General features: G+C 31.9%; 1 protein-coding gene across 1 annotated transcript; it reads left to right on the top strand.

Moving 5' to 3' along the window:
* Positions 1-4,501: 4,501 nt before the first annotated feature.
* On the top strand, positions 4,502-19,901 carry LOC143069604 (REST corepressor 3-like). The gene is made up of 14 exons (XM_076244319.1): positions 4,502-4,702; positions 7,459-7,515; positions 7,889-7,960; positions 8,883-8,935; positions 9,318-9,479; positions 11,047-11,162; positions 11,683-11,746; positions 12,069-12,169; positions 12,759-12,963; positions 14,072-14,146; positions 14,732-14,789; positions 15,539-15,729; positions 17,529-17,641; positions 17,986-19,901. Exons 1-14 carry the CDS (start codon positions 4,591-4,593, stop codon positions 18,080-18,082), a joined length of 1,476 nt encoding a protein of 491 aa, XP_076100434.1. The 5' UTR covers positions 4,502-4,590; the 3' UTR covers positions 18,083-19,901.
* The last annotated feature ends 724 nt before the right edge of the window (positions 19,902-20,625 follow it).

The raw sequence follows: 20,625 nt of genomic DNA, 5'->3' as shown, positions 1-20,625 counted from the left end.
AAAAAACGCCAGACACGAGTTAAGTCTACAAAAAAAAGCATCAGTAACGCTCGAATGAAAAAAAATTAAAAGGCTAAATTCATTACAAAGTTAAGGAATCTATTCCTTGGGTAGACAATCCTCAGCTTTTTTAAAAGGTCAAAGTTTATAAAAGAGGGACGAAAGATACCAAAGGGACAGTCAAACTCATAAATCTAAAACAAACTGACAACGCCATGGCTAAAAATGAAAAAGACAAACAGAAAAACAATAGTACACATGACACAACATAGAAAACTAAAGAATAAACAACACGAACCCCACCAAAAACTAGGGGTGATCTCAGGTGCTCTGGAAGGGTTAGCAGATCCTGCTCCACATGTGGCACCCGTCGTGTTGCTTATGTGATTACAAATCCGGTAAATAGTCTAATTCGGTAGGTCACATTCATGAAAGGGAAGGGGATTGTAGTTACGACGTAAGGAACATATCCGATATCATTTGTGAAACGGTTATTCCATAACGGTCAACCAACTCGTGATGGCGTCCGTAAAATTTACGAAGGGATGATTTGATTTTCAACTTCACCATTTGGAACTCTTGGTTTAATAGCATCCTTATGAGCAGTAACCCTCTATCAAGAAAATCATGATAGGAAATACAAGCACGGGAATATCGTATCAATTGGGAGATATATACCCCGTATGCAGGTGCTGCTGGAATGTTGCTACTTAGAAATGGAAAGTTCACAATTGGAATGCTGAAATCATCTCTTTTGTCGTAAAGTTTTGTTTTCAACCGACCCTCATTGTCAATTTCTAGATGACAGTGACTCAAAAAAGAAACAAAGAGAAACAACTCGAGGTCAGAATACCGTTAGTAACGATGACCGTGCTTGAAAGTCATATATAAAGCTCTTTCTGTCGTGTCCTGAATTTAGATAACAAAAACGAAAATAAGCTTCCACGAGTGAATTTAATAGTATTGCATGCAAGAAGTATTTTAGGGCACGGAATAGTAAATAGAAGCATCTCACTGATACGCAGGAAAAGAAAACGCATTTGCGTCATCACATATCTTAATCTAATAGTTGAAATCGAATGTCAAACGGGCTTACATTAAATGTTTTGACTCCGGATGCATTGACATTTTATCCGGAATTTTTGAGAACGCAAACCGATAGTGTGCTTTTGAAATGTGATCTATAATGTGAATGAATCAAGACGTGTAGGATAGTTGGTCAACACAATTAATACAATTTTCAAAACCGTACCATAGTACAAATAAAGTTTAGATGCTTTAAGGTTAAATTATTAAAACAAACAAACAAAAATTGAATTAAAATTTTATAATAAACTATAACGTTCCTGTAAGTAATTTTTTTCAAATTCTTTTGAATATATGTAATATCAATAAACACGAACGTCAAGTGACTTTTTATTTATCGAATGAATCTATTTTTAAATTCTAACATTCCACTATGTGAATATATTTATGTAATAATTACTATACCAAATAAAAGCAAAGACTTCTAAATCCATACTAACATTATAAAATCAACATTGGGGTTGTAATTAAATTTTGTTGTAATTGTTGTAATTATTTGTACGTTTGTTGTGAGCTGCAAGGATTTAAAATCATGCTTTATGAATTGAAAACACAAGTATTTTTATTCACGACCGTTTAAAGTTTAAATATTTAATAAATTGATCTTACTTTCCGTTTTATGGATATATTACTATACAAAAAAATAAATAATAATTACTCATAAAACATAAAAACTAAAATGGTATGAAATAATTAATGTAGAAATATAATGATTATTGTTTATACACAATTTTTTTTGTAGGATGCAAGAATTTATTTAATTTTTATGTTTCCTTTACAAATGAATATTAAAAAAATACCAAAGCAGAGTATCTTGTCATAAAAAATACTTTAATTGCAACTCTGAAAATATTCTGATTTCAATCATTGTTAGTTTCTCCAGAAACATAAATACAGTATTTATTTTGTATATTTTGTTTGATTCCAATTGAATTAAATACTTTTGATAAGAATATTATCTTTCTGTTTTCCGATCTGATATTATCTTTCTGTTTTCCGATCTAATATTAATATTTTAACCAGAATGTGATCTCCCGTAAGTCTAGTATGATGAAATACACAGTATCCCGTGGTTAAATCTTCAAACATAATTAGTTTACATGTTATCGAGACAACAGATATTACCACGTTATAATCGACCCAGATACACACAGTGCACAGTGGTCGTTTTAAAACAAATATAATTGCGTCGTCAAGGACCATCAAGGGACCATATCAAAGACGTAGATAACAACCTGCTGTATAAATGACCGAAAACTTTAAAGACGTTCCGAGAATTTTATTCTGATTTCAGGCCGAGAGATATCGAGTGGTCCATAGACACATCCAAAACTCGCCAATATATAAGCATGAACCCCTCAGGGGGTTCATGCAAAAAAAACCATGAAAAATAAATGAAATAATAACTATACAAATGTAATAATAACTATACAAATGTGTTGTTATTGTCTGGGAGATTATCCAGAAAATCAAATGATCGAATTTATTGCACTGACGATGTTGAAACAGACATGGGCGAAAATTAATTGGATAACAATATTATAGAATGTGTATGAGGTCAATACAGGATATATCGACCTCGGACTTCATCACGCCTCAGTCATATTACACATGTTACACTTCTTTCAGGTCAATATAAATATCCTTGTACCGACCTCATACAAAGACTATAATTGTATAATACACATGTGTTTATAATATCTTGGGGTCCACTTCATTATTTCAAATGGATAGTGGGTGCCGCTTGGGTTCTGCTACACAACCCGTTTCATATAATTTAGATTTAAAAAACTGAAATGTATATATGAGGGGGAGGACAGGGGGTACCCTTCTCCCTTCTCCCACCCTTCTTCTCCTTTCTCCTACCCCCGTTCTCCTTTCTCCCATTAGAATAAAACATCTCCTTTTGAGATATTTTTTCTTGAAATATTAGATCATTTTTTAAAAGGAGAGATATTTTATTTTTTCTCCTTTCTCCAACTTTTTCTCCTTTCTCCCAGCCTTCCTCTCCTTTCTCCTACCCCCTTTCTTCTTTCTCCCACCCCTTTCTCCTTTCTCCTATCCCCTTTCTCCCTGTCTCCCTTACCCCTGTCCTCCCCCTCATATATACTCTTTTCATATATTGCGTAGATAAAAGAGTAACGGCGGCTTTTTTTCATAGTGTTTCCAGGGGTTTCATGTGGTGTGTAATGTAAGAGTGGAATACCAAAGCGTCAAAAGAAATAAAGAAATTGGTTTTTATCAGACAAAGACGTTATGGGAGCTTTATTGACCCTTTAATAGGCTTACAGTGGTGGATCCAGAACTTTTCACAAGAGGGGGGGGGGGGGGGGGGACTCAAGTCATGCTTCAATTATATAACCAACCAAATTTTTCACACGAAAGGGGGGGGGGCGGCCCCCCTGGACCCGCCTATGGCTTATCATAAATTTCTGATAGTTTCCCGACCTATTCACATAACAACGAAACCTGCATAAGAGAGTCTCAGACCACCTGTATTGTTAAGCAATAACCTGTATTGTAAATTGAACCTGTATTATAAATTGAACCTGTATTTAAAGACCACCAGTCTCACTTGAAGAGACCACATTTTTGCTAGATCCCTCTAGTGGTCTCTTAAACTTGAACGGTTTCCTTGTATTTTAAAGCTTTAAAAGGTAACCTATTCCAGCGGTAAGTCCTATCACCTCGATGTAGGAAGTTTGATTGAGTCGAATATAACATGGACCAGGATGCAATGATACTTTTAGACTGACATGATGACACTCAACTAATTCACTCAACACGTATTTTAGTCAACCGTGTCAACAGTACACTCAGTACTTTGATCTGTAATGCAATGGCAACTGTATGGTGTGCAATGTGTACCAATACTGGCGGTTAGTGTATTCATCATAAAGGTATCGAACACATTTGTTAGTCGTATATTGATGAATTCTTTGTATAGTATTTGCATTCATTATTACCTAAATAAGAAAGTCTACCCTTACTCAACCAAATTAACTTTTAAAATTTAATGAATATTGGTCCTGTTGTATACCTTATCATCACGATATTGTTTCCCAAAAAAATATAAAAATCACATCTATTCAATGTATACATCTTGCAAAAAAGATTTCATCAAGAAAATTATGTTTTTGCCAAAATATCCAAAAAATAGTGTTTGAATGTATGGAGCGCATGAACCTCGTAGGTGTACAATTTTGTCCATCATAGTGGTACGTTGGCGCGGATGAATATCTCGAAGAAACGGAAATACAGTATAAATTTAATAAGGGAAGAAATAAAACTTATAAATGTAATAAATACCCCCCATTTTCATCAATTAATTGTACAATTCAATTAAAAACACAAGTTATCGTTATTTGAATGTACAAACTTTTTTTCATCGATGGCCCTAGGTTTTGGTGGAATAGACTATCTAACTCCATTGTTACAGGACTGAAACACGGGAAAACACGGAAAAGTTGATTCTTTGGAATTAATCGAGACGTGAACATTAAAATGGTTATGGCTGATCACAAAAACGCAGCAGATATAAGAAATGGAAGGCGATCAAGAGGTGTCAGTCCAAATGAATTTTCAGACGACAGTAGCGGAGAAGATTCGGATCACGGTAAGTTTGACCAGCATTCATTCCGGCGTTTAAAATTAAAGACGTTAAAAAAAGTAAATAATGTAAATAAAGATATATATAATACAAAAAAAAACCCGACTGACATAAAGGAACTACCATTTATCGCTGGAGTTGAAGGAAGGTTAATGAATGAAAAAAACACCCTCTGAAATCAACTTGGAAATTTTTTTTTTTTTTTTTTACCACAACTAAAATAAAAAAAAATACTAGGAGAATGATCAACTGGTGCTTTTTCCTGGACAAATTAAATGAATCGGAGCAAAAACTTCTCGCCTCTTAATCCTTTGACGTGTTTTCCCTAAAAGAGGCATGTCAATTGTGGTAGTTTATTACGTGTTATTTTATATTATTCATAATTTACATAAACTCTTAAATTAATCTATATACATTAGAAACAACGGATCATCCAAAAGTGGGTCTCATTGAGGTCTAAGCGTGACACAGGATTGCTGATTTTTTGTAAGCGTGACACGTGAAAGTCAAATATTATGCCGTGAAAACAGGAAATGATGTCAAGCGGGACATGGTAAATTAAAAAAAAAAATGAGAGTTGCTTACGTACATATTTTCCTGTCATATGTTTTCGTATCAACCACATTTCATCGGTTTCGACTGCATACACGTACATTGTAGCATGTTTTTCGGTTTTTATATTTAGAACAACACCACCACTACAACTTGACAAATTTAAAACATATTCAAGGTCGCTTTTTAAAGATGAGGCCCCTCATGGGGGGGTCCTTGTAATTACATAATCACCATTTTTTTGCCAATATAATCACATAATCATTAAATATTTGCTTATCTTTAGTAATCAAATAATCATAAACTAAAAATACAGTCCTAGGTAATCAAATAATCATGAAATATTTGGCTTAATAATCAAATAATCATTAAAAAAACGGCCAAGTAATCACATAATCAAAAACCCCATGAGGGCCCTCAAAGATGTTAGAACAAATTTAATAAAACCAACCTAGCCATTTTTATTTAATGTAAAAAATATGCATCACTAGAATAGTTGTGGAAAAAAATTCTGTAGGGTTGAAATAAAGTCCAGATAAGTTTTTTGCCTGTCAGACACCGGATCTTCAAGACATGTGATTTTCGTGTGTTTTTTCTGCCGTTTTAATTACAAACCAGCGAGTTAAAATTAATAGTGTCTTATATAAAATGGTTGTTCAAAATCTAGTTATTCAATATTTTATTGACAATTCTTTTTATACATCTTTGATACATGAAGATGAAAACAGTCTAAACTTTTTATATTTAATCCTAAATTTAGAAAACTGCATTTTATTTTAGAAAAAATAATGTATTTTGTACAAACCAGGTGCCAATCTGAAATTAATCAAAATCTAACAATTTCAGCACATGAAACACAATATACTAAAAACTATTTACTAGTAATTTTTAGTACTGAAAAGTATTAAATAACTTTTTGTATGATTCAAGCGATCACCAAAACCACGACTTTAAAAAATATCAATTTCCAGATTTTATAGTCATTTTCTGTCCGTGTACTGATCCAATTTTTATTTCATACGAAAACTTATGATGCCGTTTTTTTGACATACAAAAATCGCAAAGTAATCGGAAACAGTAAAAAATGGTAGTAAGCCTTGACAAAAAAACTAGATACCTAAAATCAACCTACAGGAAATGCTTGTTAAATTTGAGTAAACACCTGAATAAAAACTCAACAGTGAAAACGGTAAGCAGTGAAAATTGTTATTAGTACGAAAACACATCACACGATGATAGTGTAGGCGGGATACCGGAATCTGATAAAACAGTAAGCGGGATCCGAAATCAGAACCCCCCAATGAGACCCCCTCCGAAAGGAGTCTATATATTAACTGATTGACTAGTTTTTGGCTTTTCACGCTTTGAAAGACAAAACTATTAAAAATTGATGTGTTCATGGTTAAAAAAATGTTTAGATTGTCATGATACATCATAGCAGAAAAAAAACTTTACCCCCTTTTCTTTATCTTTAGCAATTTAGAGTTGCTTTAATACAGTCATCATTTCGGGTAGTATGTATTTTTACCACACTCATTCCTGACCATTTCGGATAAGTTCTACATCAACCAATTTCAATGTTATTGAACAAATAACGCCACTTTATTCTTATTGCACGCCAAAAAAAAAAAAATACGCGACGGAAATTTTAAAGGTTTCATTGTTCATGTTGTTTGTCTTTATGCAGGGATTTTAACATAGATCAATACACTTATATCTCTCTTTCTGACCCTAATTTAAAATGGGTTACATAATTCATGAATACGGTAACTGGACTTCTGTAAAAAAAGGATATCATTCGACATGTGACATCACATAATAATTACATCAAATTAAAAACCTATTTAAGCAAACATATGTCACTATAGCAACAACCTCACATTAACTTCACTTTGCGTTCACATATAGATGTGAGGTAGTTAACGTTAACCAGGGTTTGCCCCACATTAACTCCACCTTAAATGAGGGGTAATTTTAATCCGGGTTTGCCCCAGGTGAAGGCATTCACACTGCGTAAATTTAACTCGGATTAACTTATTTGGGTCGAACCCAGTTTAAAAAGGCATATTGTGAACAGAGTATTAGTAAAGTAATTTTCAAAACACACCCTACACAACATTTTTGAAATCATGTATTCAAGCCAGCAGTAATAAGTTTTTGACAATAGTATATAAATGCATGAAGTAATAAAGATATTTGTTTCTTCATAGATAATGGAATGCGAGTAGGAGATGATTTCCAAGCTAAAGTTCCAGTTTATAACCCAGGTAAGCACTTGAGGCATATCTAAAATTATGTATGTTAAGCATTTTTGTTGATTTTCATGTTTATGAAAAGGTAAGCCTGGGATTTGTTATACCTTAGGGGATGGATATTAGGTATTTATTGGCTCATGCTCATAAACATCAATAAATCTTATATTTTTTTTTTTGCAAGAACTTGATATTGAAATAGGTGGGGGACTTAGTACCTGAAACAAGTATATTACATGTACACATTGTGACTTGGATGGAGAGTTGTCTCATTGGCACTCAAACCACATCATCTTATATCTATATATTAATAGTATTGTGATTATACATGTAGGACAGAAAGTTAAATGAATTGCTTGATGATTTTAAATAAATTGTTTATTTTTAGATATAAAACCTGAAGGTAGAAATGATGCCATTCTAGTGTGGGCACCAGCTTGGGATCTTCCTGATGCTAAAGGTAATCTCTTTCTTACAAGCTCTACGAGACTTCATCAAGAGAGCACTTTATTAATAACTATTGTATTTGGGGTTTCCTGGGAACACCAATCCAAACAAGTAAAACTTTCTGATTGCACCATGTCACATGCACCAATCAAACTTTGTATTGTTCAATGATATAAGAATCAATTGCACAAGTTGCACAACCGTCAAGAATCAATTTACAGTGAAAAGTTATAAAGTTCAACCAAAAAAGGATTCATATGAATAAGCTCATACTCTTTAAAATCTAGATTTTTAATTGTCATGATTGTTGGATATATATAGCACCTTTATTATTAGATGGGCAAATCATTACAAAGAATAAAAAGACACTTTTATTATTTCCTCTTTAATTTGATTAAATGTTTCAAACACTAACAGACTATTTAAATGTCCATTAGCAGTCCTGGGCCATTGTGTTCATAACTGGGAGATAGATCCACCATCTCATGGTACCATGCTAACTTCTGTCTTATCCCCAGACAAAACAATCCAAATTAGTTACTTGTTTCACAAGCAAACAATATCTATGAGTAAGATTAAAGGTTAATAGGAGACAGAGTGTGGTGATATGTCTTTCTGCTGACCGGTCCATTGAGTTGTTCTGACTATGATTAAAAGATAACCCATCATCTGATAAACATCCACAAATCCATTGATTTGGGAAAACTGGGTGGGTCAATAGCACTTCCTATCGACTGGTACCACCGTACTGACTATGTTTTAAAGATTGCCCGTCAGTTTTAACATTCAGAGGACACCAATTGATCACACTTAGATTTTGTAGTTTAAATACATATATACATCAGTCACGTCAGTTAATTTATTATGTTGTACATGTAGGGTCATTTTATTTTAATGATTTAATTTCAAACTTAAAGTTATGCTAATTATTTCAGTTGATGAATATGTGGTGATTGCTAAAGAAAAGCATGGATACAACACAGAGCAGGTAATTTATTGGTAAAAATGTTCATGAGTTTTATTTAAAAACAATGTTAATTTTGTGGCTTTTTCTCTGACTGAAAACAAAATTTCTTTTAAAAAGATACACGACTGTTGTCTGCTCTTTGGTTGGGTTGTTGTCTCTTTGACACATTCCCCATTTCCATTTTCAATTTTGAGTATATAAAACATTGATTGGAATTGGACTGGGTGAGGCTGGCACAAAGATTCCATTCTTATAACCACATAATTTCTTAAGACTATTTTAGATCTTGAGCAAGAATGAAACCCTTAACAGATATATATATTTGTTTTTTGCATATATCCATTTTCATTGGTAAATACATGGAAAATAGTAGAGCTCATATTAATTAGAATTTTCTTTGCAGGCTTTGGGCATGTTGTTTTGGCATAAACATAACATTGATAAGGCATTATCAGACCTAGCAAACTTTACACCATTCCCAGATGAGTGGACTGTAGAAGATAAAGTTTTGTTTGAACAGGCATTCAGTTTCCATGGCAAAAGTTTTCACAGGATCAGGCAAATGGTAAGTTATTATAATAATTCGTCCAGTATTCATGGTATTAACTCAAGGTAAATCTTGTATGTTTTACGGAGATAGACCATGGGTAAAGGTTATATAATACAATTCTAAGTTACTAGTACGTTTTTGTTAAACATTTTTATGACTATAGTCTATAAAACTTTAAAGTTACACCGTTGCTGTGGGGGCTGAGTGATCTAAATACTAGATCTACACTCTACAGTGATCACAAGCTTGTCAACACTAATGGTTGTAAGTTTGTACCCTGCTCATAGGGAGCTGTGTTTGTCTGACACTGTCTGATCTGATATTATCAACAGATTAGAATTACACTGAAACTAAGAAAAGAGACTATAGATATAGATAAGTATAAGGAAAAATTATGAGAAAGAAGGAAAAAATATTACGATTTAATGTTTTACATGTACATTTTAAGTCTTGCTCCTATACATGTCCCAATGGGACAAGAAACAGACTAGTTGGACATCCGCCTGACTGTAATTACCCCTGCAGTGATGTACCTGTGTAAAACCTTGTTGGAAGGTCGTAAATTAATTAGTAGCTGTGATTGATAGATTTGTAATCTTACCTGTACATGAGAAAGAAGGAAAAAATATTACGATTTAATGTTATACATGTTGATGATGTGGCAGTGATTTAATGTTATACATGTTGATGATGTGGCAGTGATTTAATGTTATACATGTTGATGATGTGGCAGTGATTTAATGTTATACATGTTGATGATGTGGTAGTGATTTAATGTTATACATGTTGATGATGTGGCAGTAATTTAATGTTATACATGTTGATGATGTGGTAGTGATTTAATGTTATACATGTTGATGATGTGGCAGTGATTTAATGTTATACATGTTGATGATGTGGCAGTAATTTAATGTTATACATGTTGATGATGTGGTAGTGATTTAATGTTATACATGTTGATGATGTGGCAGTGATTTAATGTTATACATGTTGATGATGTGGCAGTAATTTAATGTTATACATGTTGATGATGTGGTAGTGATTTAATGTTATACATGTTGATGATGTGGTAGTGATTTAATGTTATACATGTTGATGATGTGGTAGTGATTTAATGTTATACATGTTGATGATGTGGCAGTGATTTAATGTTATACATGTTGATGATGTGGCAGTAATTTAATGTTATACATGTTGATGATGTGGTAGTGATTTAATGTTATACATGTTGATGATGTGGCAGTGATTTAATGTTATACATGTTGATGATGTGGCAGTAATTTAATGTTATACATGTTGATGATGTGGTAGTGATTTAATGTTATACATGTTGATGATGTGGCAGTGATTTAATGTTATACATGTTGATGATGTGGCAGTGATTTAATGTTATACATGTTGATGATGTGGCAGTAATTTAATGTTATACATGTTGATGATGTGGTAGTGATTTAAATGTTATACATGTTGATGATGTGGCAGTGATTTAATGTTATACATGTTGATGATGTGGCAGTAATTTAATGTAATACATGTTGATGATGTGGCAGTAGGTTAATGATTATAAATGAAACTTTTGCAGCTTCCTGACAAATCAATAGCCAGTTTGGTTAAGTATTACTATTCATGGAAGAAAACAAGATCAAGAACAAGTCTGATGGATCGACAAGCCAGAAAACTAACTAAGAATGGCGACAGGTACTGGACTGTTTCATTTAAATAGTCATTGCTCACAAGAATGGTGCTCCTTAATTGGAGTACTTATTCATAGAAACATCATGTAGTTCTTACAGTTACAAATGTAACTAATACCCAACATCCTATGCATAGAGAGTCAAGTTTCCTAGAAAAAATCACTTTAAGATCAAAATAATTAACTCCAGAAAAAAATCTTAGAATGTTCATGCATATGGTTAAAATTAAGATGATTGAAAATTTAAAAAGTTTTATTATTTGAGGGTGTCATTCATTAATAGGATGAGTGAGATATGTTTTTGCTAACATGAATGATATAACTGTTTAAAGTAGGCATCCAAATTAAACTCATTGAACATTGTCACCACATATCGATACTATTTTTACATTGTATTTACTGAAATTCATAAAAAAATATGTTCGGTTCAATTTTCAATTCATTTTTCACTTAATTGTTGATGCCGTCTTATTAAACCCATAAAACAATATTAGAATATATATAATAAATCAAATTTATTTTCAGTGAAGAAGATTCAGATATAGAAAGTAAGAAATCTGATGCTGATGATGCTAACAAAGAAAATGGGGTATGTAGGATATGTATTACATATTTGAAATGAGAAACCCTGGGCTTATTTACATACAATTTATTGCATACTATCAGTTCTTATACAGCTAATTTATGTGAGGGATTTATTTTCATAATTTTTTGTGAGTAGAAATTTAATTTGAATATGTTTTGTCATGAATATGTAGCAATTAGGCCTTTTTATTTCATATGAATACATCAAGAACAGTATAACAGAAAGGTTAAGAATTAACAATACAAGTTTTATAAGGATAATTATGTAAAATAAAAACTAAATTAAACTGCTATGAAACCATTTTAAAAGTGTTTTTTTTTTTCAGAAGCAGGAAAAAGATACTTGTTCTAACTGTGGTATATCTACCTCAACGTTAAACCCAACACCTAAAGGTTCTCTATGTAATTCGTGTTTCCAGTATTGGAGGTAAGAACTATGGCTTAGTCAGAGATGACAAAGATTTTAATGGTTCAGCGGACATTTGGTCCATTTGGCCACTATCATTTTTGCATGGTCAATACAAATTTTCATTGGACAATCAAAAATAATTGAACTAAGAAACTATTAATTATATCTTTCAAACTATCTGGTAAAGATAGAAATTTTACAATTTGACCAGTCTTTCAGTAGTTTTAACCCTTCATGAACTGTGCAATCAACATAACATTTCGAGGGAGTTAACTCTTGCAAGTGGAAGGATAATTTGATAGCAACACTTCTTCAACCCAATTTAATTTTTAATGCAAACAACAATAGCATACTGTGCAAATTTAGCTGTGGCTTATTTTTTGGGGGAAATTAAGTGACTTCAAAGAAAATTGAAATATTACCTGATAAATTATAATTTTTTTAGATGAAAAAAAAAATGAAAGTTTTAAAAGTGATAATTTTTTAACCCAAACTAATATCATGTATATATTTGTATCCAGGATATCTGATTTGTTATGAATAAGATTGACAAATTTTGTATGTAAATGTAAAGAGTTAGTCCAGTCTATTTTATTTTCTTACACAGAAGAACTGGTGTGATGAGAAGTGCTGGACCAAACAGACATGACCATGGACAACACAGACATAACCCCATGAAACACAAGAGGAAACCCCCACGTGGAATGTTTATTATTGCAGAAGATCTGTCTCTATTTACCTCAGGACCTCCAGCTCAAGCAGACGCTGTTCTCAAAAATGCAGAAGCTGATCTCGTCTCCCTTAAAAGACAAGTTAGTTGATTTATGAAATTGATATTAATAATTATAAAAGTTCAAATATTAAAAATTGAGCAAAGGAGTAGGTCCGATAAGACCCCATTTTGGCCCCAAAATATAGCAGTTTTACAAAATTGTTAAAATGTAAACTTTAAGATATTTATTGGAAAGTAGAATGCTTCTGCTATATGAATATGGGCTGTTTTTGACAATACAGTGCATATATATCAGGTACTAGCATCATGAAGTCATGCTAAATTACTGAAATCTTCATAATTTGAGCATTTTAGTTAAATTTTAGACGGTTTCCAAATTCCTTCTTAAATGAAAGTGGCTGCATTCGTGTTCATTCTTAATATTGAAATGTAAGTTGTATTTGATGATAATACATAACATATGGCAGGTGTCGTCTGACCTTGACCTCATTTTCATGGTTCAGTGGTTAAGTTTTTGAGTTTTGGTCTATTTTTCGAATACAATATGCAATAGGTCAACTATATTTGGTGTATAGAAGTATTTTATTATCTATATGTCAGTCACGCAGGTTTTATTTGACCTTGACCTCATTTTCATGGTTCATTGCTAAGTGTTAAGTTTTTGTGTTTTAGTCTGTCTCTTAATTTATAAGCAATAGGTCAACTATATTAGTTGTATGGAAGAATTGTTAGCTGTAAGTGTCTGCCTGGCATGGTTCATCTGACCTTGACCTTGACCTCATTTTCATGGTTCAGTGATCAATGTTTAGTTTTCTTGGTTAATGTTGAGTTTATGTGACAGTTTTATATTTAGGACTATCAACATTATATCAATGACTAGTAAAGAAGGTGAGACATTTCAGGGTGTGCACTCTTGTTTTCTGTAATCTTGATAAAGTGAATGAGATTTTCCTAGAACATGCATGAAGTAATCCTCTGGTTTGGTAAAATGGTCCATTCCAAATGAGAATTGTATGGAAATTTATACAGAATTCCCTAAATTCTTATTTCTTAACCCCCTCTTCCAATTTTGTTTCACAATGAGTGGATTTTTCTGAACTCTTCCAAAAATTGGTCAAAGTGTATACTATTAATACTTAGATAAACCGGAAGTGTGATCTAAAAATGCTGTCATTTTTATTTTATAGGTTCAGAATCATAAACAAATGATCAGTATGCAGAAACATAAGATGGGTTGTATAGATGAACTGAGACCACCAGAGGTAAATAGTTATATTTTTGTTTTTACAGGAAATTGTTTCTTATGACGGTCGAAGAACCTCTTTGTTTTTCCACCCCTGTCTCTGTCATTGATATTGTTTTGTTTCAGTCATGTTAATTCTTCTTTATTTGTTTCATATGGAAATCTATATTTAAAGACATTTTTACTAGAAGTGCTAGCTGAGTTATTCCCCTTGATAGAAAAAATGTAACAATATAATGTGCGTGTTCAAGTCCGATCTGGTGAAAAACTGACACAAGTTGGACAACAACATAGGTGTCTTTATTTGTTGAGAATTGCTTCTAATTTACATTACATGTATTATCTGAAAATGTTCAAAAGATAGACATCTCTTTGCCATAATGGTTTTGGATGTCATGTATATCAGCAACTGAAAAAACAACCCATCTTTATGGTTTGTTTGTTGATATTTATAAAAGATATGCAATTGAATTATATTTTTTTTGTGGAAATTATTACCATGTGTATTTTTGCTTACTATACTTGTTGAACATAAAATATATAGTATTAAGATTGACTTTCTGTGAGAGATTTAATTTTAAATGAAAACTTCCTGTATTTATAGGGCAACCAAAGGATTAATGCTCGTTGGACGAATGAAGAGCTCTTGTTGGCTGTTCAAGGTAAAATATATGCTGTAAATTTGTTAAATGCATTTTATTTCTATATTTAATTACAAAAGCAAGGCATGGAATATTATAGTCTTATACTTAACAAAAGTAAAACCCTCTCATCATGATATCATGTTCCCTGCAATCAAGAAAATTGACTGTTTAAAAAAAATATTGAAAAAATTTATTGATCCATAAATGAGTCATTTTATATTTTATAATACAATTAAACAGACAGATGATATGAATTGATGTAAAAATACAACAATGTAAAAAAAAACTAACTAAACTTTGTTATCAAGTTTCAAAACTATATAGGAATGGGATGAAATAATACAAAAGAAATATTTTTGGAAGTTATTGCAAATTTTCAGGAAATGCGAAACTTACAATGGTAGAATTGATTTTATTTTTAAATGTTCACCATTTTGTAATGTTGCTTTCATCATATGCATTAAGGGGCTTTTCTTTCAGATGGAGGAAAAAGGAATATAATGTCACACTGATTTTTGTTTCATATTGACCTGATTTTAAATGTTTTCTGAGAATAAAGACAGGTAAAAGATGATAGCACTTTCTTTTGGAAGCAAAACATGATTACATATTATTTGTTCTGTTAGCTGCCTTCTTCGTACTGTAAATATAACCTTGAAGGAATTAACTATGATTTGAATCATTTCGATGAAATTGTCACACTCTGATATATGAGACACATAAGTTGTTCACTTGCCAGTTTTTATATTGTTGAAATTCCTTTTTAGGGGTAAGGAAATATGGCAAGGATTTTCAGGCAATAGCTGAAGTGATAGGAAACAAGACAGAGGCTCATGTTAGAAGTTTCTTCATCAATTTTCGTAGACGATATAATTTGGATGAAGTATTAGCTGAATTTGAGGCTGAACACGGAACAGAACATACCAACGATGATGATTTAGATAAGGAGGAAGAAAAGGTTTGTTGACATTAATCACATGTCTAAATAATTTGGATTTATTTTTTGGGGGTAACTAAATCGATAAGTTGTTGGCTTTTCTTTTATAGGCATACTTGATTTCCTAGTTTTGACAAATTCTGTTCATATGAATAACGGTAATTTGTTAATCACCTTTATCAAAGAAAACCATACAAATTGATATCTCACAAAAAATGTTTAATCCTCAGTAAGAATTTTACAAATTTTGAATTATGTTCTATCTTCAAAATATTCCAGGATTTTTGCTAAGATGCGTATACGTGTCCTGGAGGCATGGAAATCGAGTTGGACGCGTCATTTTTAAAACCCACGAGTCCCTGGGACGCAGCCTCGTTGTAGCCCCATAAAATATTCTTGTTTCTGACATTGTTTTGAAAGGAAACTATACCGGAAGTTGACATTTTTATGATATGCGCAGATCAATATTTTTGTTGACTGATACATATTTTTTAAAATTTAACGTATTTCATACTAAAATATAATCATTAGATTCAAAATGATCAATAAATATGTTAAAGTTACCGATTTTGTAATTTTACGAGTATTTGAAAAGCTTGAATATTTCCACGTGTTGAACATCACATACTTATCGATTGAAACATAGAAAGTAAAATATTTCTGTGAACTTGAAACCAAATGACATAATATTTCATAAATGATGCTTTACGTATAAAATGTGTCATAAAACAGCGTAGATTTAAAAAAAAATAGGGATGAAAACAATTTTACTTGCCTTTGAATGATTTAACAATTTTTTCGTATTGTGCATGTTGAATCGAAAACAAAGGTAAAAACTGTTTTGAAAATGTGATTTATAGAACATGATTAAAAAATAATTATTATTTAGCCAAGCTCATTATGTTGAACAGTGCTCACTTTATATTTGCTTGCTTTTATTAAATATTATAATAATTATATTGATTCAAACATCAATGTTCATACAATCCAAATTTCTTATAAATACTGGCTTGACCAACAAAATAATATCAGTATCACAAGGAGTTGAGTAAGTCCAAGTTAAAGTCCTTCTTTAAAAGAAACCCTGATGACATTGAATCATCAGTACCAAGTTAGAGACCAAGAGTCAGTCAAAGTTAAAGTTCTTCTTTAAAAGAAATTCTGATGACATTGAATCATCAGTACCAAGTAAGAGACCAAGAGTCAGTCAAAGTTAAAGTTCTTCTTTAAAAGAAATTCTGATGACATTGAATCATCAGTACCAAGTAAGAGACCAAGAGTCAGTCAAAGTTAAAGTTCTTCTTTAAAAGAAATTCTGATGACATTGAATCATCAGTACCAAGTAAGAGACCAAGAGTCAGTCAAAGTTAAAGTTCTTCTTTAAAAGAAATTATGATGACATTGAATCATCAGTACCAAGTAAGAGACCAAGAGTCAGTCAAAGTTAAAGTCCTTCTTTAAAAGAGAACCTGATGACATTGAATCATCAGTACCAAGTAAAAGACCAAGAGTCACTGACCCACTTCACCAAGAATTGATAGATATAGAAAGATCTTCAGAAACAACAACTTCAGTCATTACACCAACTAAGCCAAAGAAAGAGAGGAAATGGCAGTCTATCTGGGAGACAGAATTCAAATGGTTACGCAAACTCGCACGCATCGTTTCAGTTTTATTTCTTCATATTTCATCATATTTCATGACACAAAAAATTACATGCATCTTGGACTCTAAAATTCATAAGAATGCAATTCTTTTTTATTTTGTATGCACTGGTAGACAATAAAAAGTGACATTGAAGGTTTATTTCAATATTTCAGATGGAAGTTGATATTAAAGAACCAGATAATTCTACTCCTAGCTCTGGGACACCTCCACCTTTACTGAAACAGGGAACCTCACCTATCAAAGTTCCTAGTGTATCACAACACAGGTGAGATTATACTTGCAGCTTATATTTGTCATCAATAGATTGTCTCCCTTTTGTAAGAAATTCTTATCATGTGTTTTGTAAAGCTTTTTTTCTAATGGTCAAGATTTTAAGAATGCCATTATGATTTGTTTAGAATCATTATAAGGTCTTCATAAGTTATATTGTCTTTAAAATTTTGCAATTTCTTTTTAGAAAAAAATCAATGCATTGAGAGAAAAAAATATATAAAGAAGATGTGTGTCAATGAGACAACTCTCCATCCAAATCACAATTTGTCAAAGTAAACCATTATTAATATTATAGGTTAAGTTAGAAGTTTACATATTACTATTATATAATTGCAGATTGATACCAAACCAGCGAACTATATTACAGCAACCACCACCCCTTATCAAACCAAATTCGTCTTCACCAAAGCCAGCTATTACAACACCTTCATAGGACTTACTGGATGATTGAAGGGATTTTTTTTATGTTATGTGCTCAGTTGAGGCCTGCCACCAGATATTGTACATTTAATGCCAGTTAAACTGTAATTTGCAGACGGCGAAAGAAATGTATTTCAGGCATTATTGTCTATGGCTGACGGTATTAACATTATGTAGTATTAAAGGGATCGCATCAGACAACTGACACTTGAACCATTTCAAAATGGTTTCCTGATTTTTATAGTTCATGGAATTTTTTACGTATCACATCATTGCATCACTTAATGTGCATAAGTGGGATGTTTTTGTTTGTACATTTTACTTTTGTTGTTACTTGTAAAGATATTTATTTATTTTGTTTTCTCAGATTTTTGTATATTGAGAATAAGTGTTTCTGATGTTTGCACTTTTGTTTGAGGTGTAAGGTGCTTTATTTTTAAATGGTACTATGTAACACATGTCTCCACATTGTGAACATGTCTGTCTATTAGATATTTATGACTGTCTGTTTGTATTGTATATCTTACAGCTGAACTATTGGAAGATGTACTTTGTGTATAAAATTAAAGTTGGCTTGTTTGTTAGCTGAATTACAGTATGAACTATCGTTGTAAATATAAAAACCAACTGATCACATAGGTTTTTAAGACACATTTGTGTTAACTCTGAAATGATATAATTGGCTAGTAATGACTTATCACTCTTTCAAAAGGTAGTGTTAAACAAAAGAAATATGGATTGTATTGTCATCTTGCTTTACTTGGCGGTACATACATTTTTACATGATATGAAATATTTTTTTAAGAACTGAAAAGTTTTGAATTGAATCATCAAACGTCTTTCCCAGTTTCTTTTATATTTGTATAAATCATAAAATTAGTTTTAATGAGTCTCCAAATTTTGTATGGATCATCTTGCAATGTTATTTACGTTTTTTGTTCAGTGCATCAGTAATTGTGGTTTTCATCAGTATTATCAAGGAGTGAAAGTTTCATCTTTATTTACTTAAACAGCAGCATTCATGGATTATAAATATTTCATCTCTAAAATATAGGGAATGTTGCAATTTTCCAGAAAATTAAAGTCAACATCATCACCATTGATGTTCTCAGGCTATTTATTGTTATGTTCATTAGGTTTGATGTGCAGTTTGAGTCCTATAAGAATGTTAAAATGGAAATAAAAGACAATTGGAATTCTGGAGTGTTGGGCTTTCTTTCCATGTCTGGCCAATGATCGTAGGAGGAAGGGGAACTTCCAAAAAGAGTGTAAATGGTATTATAACTTCTGACTGTGACTGAATACTCTATAAGAATGAAAACTTCTGGTTTCAGGTCAAAATGAAGCTATTCCTTTTAACCATCCTCGTCCTCACCCGCCTTTAGTAATGCATATGGATATAGTACTGTGTAATGTTAAACAGTAATATCATTTCTGTTTTGTATGTTAATCATATTTGATAGACAGCTGATATTCTAAAAAATGGTGTTTATTTTACACTAACTAGTCTTCATACATAAAACATTTTTTTTCACAAACTTCATGAATCCAAGTTCTCATTTTTACGGCCAAGTTATTGTGAATCCGTTTCGCTATCAGCAAGTTGTATTTAAAAAACAAATGCTGTTTATTAAGGTTTTATGAAAATGCACCAAATCTTGTTATAAGACCATAAAAGTGTTTGGGTCAGTGACCCGATTGTTCATTGTTGACCATTGTGCTACAAGAGAAGACCTACTGTAAGGTTTTAAATGATCATTACAAATTGTTTGTGTTAACATGATGAATGTCATGTGATGTATCGGTGAAATAAAGATTTGTAAAATACACAACTTTCATTATATTTTTATGCCCCATTTATGAGCATTATGTTTTCTGGTCTGTGCGTCCGTTTGTTAGTCCGTCCATTTGTCCCACTTCAAGTATAAAGTTAAAAGTTTTTGGTTGAGGTAGTTTTTGATGAAGTTGAAGTCCAATCAACTTGAAACTTAGTACACATGTTCCTTCTGATATGATCTTTTTAATTTTAAATTAGAGATTCTACCCCATTTTCACATTCCACTGAACATAGAAAATGATAGTGCAGATGGGGCATCCGTATCCTTAGGACACATTCTTGTTGTCTTTTACACTACCTGGATTGGTTTTTGCTTAATTGCTTTACTGTAAATTCAGAAATTATTGCAAAAAAATGCGACAGGGTTATAATCACAATAATGTAAACTAGCATTTTGAAATTTTGTATATGAATTCAAACAGGATTTTTCTCAATATCATAAATATTAAAATCTTATTTTATTCTAAAATGACAAAATCGCAATAATGAATGCACACAATTATTTCTGAACTTACAGTATGACTAATAACCAGTGTTATAATACTGTTGTCTTTACTTACATCATTATTCTACACTAGTCTATGAAACACTGATATTCCTGCAATTGGAGTGCTTTTCTGAATTAACTTTCATTAGAAAAGCTTGGTGCCAAAGATAAATAATTACACCAGAAAGAAGTGACCCACTTTCAGATTTGACTTCTTGACAGCATTGTATGC

The sequence above is a fragment of the Mytilus galloprovincialis genome, chromosome 3, assembly GCF_965363235.1.
Source record: "Mytilus galloprovincialis chromosome 3, xbMytGall1.hap1.1, whole genome shotgun sequence".
Taxonomy (NCBI): Eukaryota; Metazoa; Mollusca; class Bivalvia; order Mytilida; family Mytilidae; genus Mytilus; species Mytilus galloprovincialis.
The sequence above is the reverse complement of the archived record's forward strand: the minus strand, read 5'-3'. Positions and strand labels throughout refer to the sequence as shown.